Genomic DNA, 2647 nt, shown 5'->3' with positions numbered 1-2647 from the left:
GTAATGTGGGAGCATCAAATTAAAACTTCCCAAGTTTTATGGCAAAACCGATCTAGAGTACCTTGAATGGGAGAAAACGGTGGAGTCGGTGTTCAACTGTCATAAGTGATGAAAAGAAGGTACTGTTATGCATTGCTCAATTCAAACAATATGCTCAAATTTGGTGGGATAAATTGATGTCAAGTAGGAGAAGAAACCTTGAAGCACCAATTGATTCATGGGTCGAGTTCAAAGAGTTCATGAGGAAGCATTTTGTTTCACAATATTTTCAACGGGACATGGCGCAAAAGCTTCAAGCATTGAAACAAGGACGCAAGTCTGTGGAAGATTATTACAAGGAGATGGATACATTGATGGATCGACTTGATCTCGATGAGGACATGGAGGCTCTCATGGCGCGGTTTCTTAATGGGTTAAACACAGAGATTGCAGACAAGACTGATTTACAGCCTTATTCTAATATTGAGGAGTTGTTGCACATTGCAATTAAGATCGAGAGGCAAATCCAAAGAAGATCTCAACGGTATTCTTCTAAAACTTTTCCCAATTCTACTTCTACATGGAAAAAGGATAGTAAGAACATTGATTATAAGCATAGAAATCCAGAGATTAATGAGAAGCCTCAAGCTAAATTTGAGAAAGGGGAGAGTTCTAGAACAGGGAAAGAAAAAGTAGAAAAGTCTAATGTTCGAAATAGGGATTTAAAGTGTTGGAGATGTCAAGGGGTAGGACACTATAGTAGAGATTGCCCAAATGCAAGAATTATGACCATCAAGGAGGGAGAAATTGTTACGGATGACGAGGCACATGACGACATAAATGAGGAAACTGATGAGAGTGAGGAGTTTAGCGAAGAGGACCCTACACATATATCTTTGGTTACTCGACGAGCTCTAAACACCCACATTAAGGAGGACGGCCTAGACCAAAGAGAGAACTTGTTTCAAACTCGTTGTCTTGTTCAATCTGTACCTTGTAGTGTTGTCATTGATAGCGGTAGTTGCACCAATGTTGTGAGTTCCATTCTGGTCAAAAGACTTAATTTGAAGACACAACCACATCCAAGACCCTACAAGCTTCAATGGTTGAATGATTGTGGGGAAGTACGGGTAACTCAACAAACTCTTGTTTCATTTACTATTGGAAAATATGTTGATGATGTTTTATGTGATGTTGTATCCATGCATGTTGGAGATTTACTACTGGGGAGGCCATGGCAATTTGATCGTCGGGTAATGTATGATGGGTATGCAAATCGATACTCTTTTACTCACAATGGTAGAAAAACTACTCTTGTTCCATTGTCTCCAAAAGATGTATTTATTGATCATTGCAAACTTGAAAAGAAAAGGCAAGAGGCTGATGCAAAAGCAGAGATTGAAAAAGAATCAAGTGAAAAAATGAGCTTGAGTGAAAAGCAAGAGAGTAACACTCAGCCTAGAGAAAAAAAAGAGAGAAAAGCCAAATCAGTAAGCTTGTATGTTAGATCAAGTGAGGCTAGGAATGTTTTGCTCTCTAACCAGACTATTCTTGTACTTATGTGCAAGGGGTCTTGTTACTTTACTAACATGCTTAACCCTTCTTTGCCTAGTGATTTTGTTGTGCTTTTGCAAGAGTTTGAAGATTTATTTTCTGAGGAGATGCCTAGTAGTTTGCCACCACTTAGAGGGATTGAACACAAGATTGACTTCATTCCTGGCGCGCCCATTCCAAACCGACCAGCATATAGGACTAATCCAAAGGAGGCTGAAGAGATACAAAGGCAAGTAAGTGAACTCCTTGCTAAAGGGTATGTACGTGAAAGTTTGAGTCCTTGTTCTGTTCCAGTTATTCTTGTACCTAAGAAAGATGGTTCTTGGCGTATGTGTGTTGATTGTAGGGCTATAAACAAGATAACTATAAAGTATAGGCATCCAATTCCTAGATTAGATGATATGCTTGATGAATTGCATGGATGTAGTCTTTTTACTAAGATTGATTTAAAATCGGGTTATCATCAAATTCGCATGCATATTGGGGATGAGTGGAAAGCAATTATTAAAACCAAGTATGGTCTTTATGAATGGTTGGTTATGCCTTTTGGATTAACTAATGCACCTAGTACATTCATGAGACTAATGAACCGTGTCTTATGATATGAACCAAGAGACATCAATCATACAATATGCTTCAATGAAGATGTGAAAAAAATATTGTTGAAATCATCAAAAGATATTTCAATTCATGCCACATTGAAGAAGAATGAAGTTCGATTGTTAACCTTGAAGATGCAATNCTTGATTTGATATGCTAATGCTATAAAGATTTTTGGGCTCAAAAGACTTTGTTTCAACCTGTACACTAGCTAGCTTTTGAAGATGCAATGTATAGGCCTCTTGAATCTTCTTAACCTTGCTTCTTGTAATCGGTCCTTCGGGTACATGCAAAGGGTCAGCAGGTTAATTCATATCATCCTCCCTTTCTTTAAAAGGATTTGTCGTCAAATCAAGGTCTTCATTCCCTTCTTGATAATGCATCTGCGACCACATTATCCTTCCCCTTTTTGTAATGGATTACATAAGGAAACGTCTCAATGAATTCCACCCATTTAGCATGTCTCCTATTTAGCTTTGTTTGGCTTTTGAGGTGCTTCAAACTTTCATGGTCC

At 38.2% G+C, this 2647-nt stretch overlaps 1 protein-coding gene across 1 annotated transcript; it reads left to right on the top strand.

Annotated features, from left to right (window-relative positions):
* The first annotated feature begins 278 nt into the window (after positions 1–278).
* Positions 279–2135, top strand: LOC111792716. The gene is made up of 2 exons (XM_023674278.1): positions 279–1425; positions 1615–2135. Exons 1-2 carry the CDS (start codon positions 279–281, stop codon positions 2133–2135), a joined length of 1668 nt encoding a protein of 555 aa, XP_023530046.1.
* The last annotated feature ends 512 nt before the right edge of the window (positions 2136–2647 follow it).

Source organism: Cucurbita pepo, chromosome LG04 (genome assembly GCF_002806865.2).
Source record: "Cucurbita pepo subsp. pepo cultivar mu-cu-16 chromosome LG04, ASM280686v2, whole genome shotgun sequence".
In the NCBI taxonomy this organism is placed as follows: domain Eukaryota; kingdom Viridiplantae; phylum Streptophyta; class Magnoliopsida; order Cucurbitales; family Cucurbitaceae; genus Cucurbita; species Cucurbita pepo.
The sequence above is the reverse complement of the archived record's forward strand: the minus strand, read 5'-3'. Positions and strand labels throughout refer to the sequence as shown.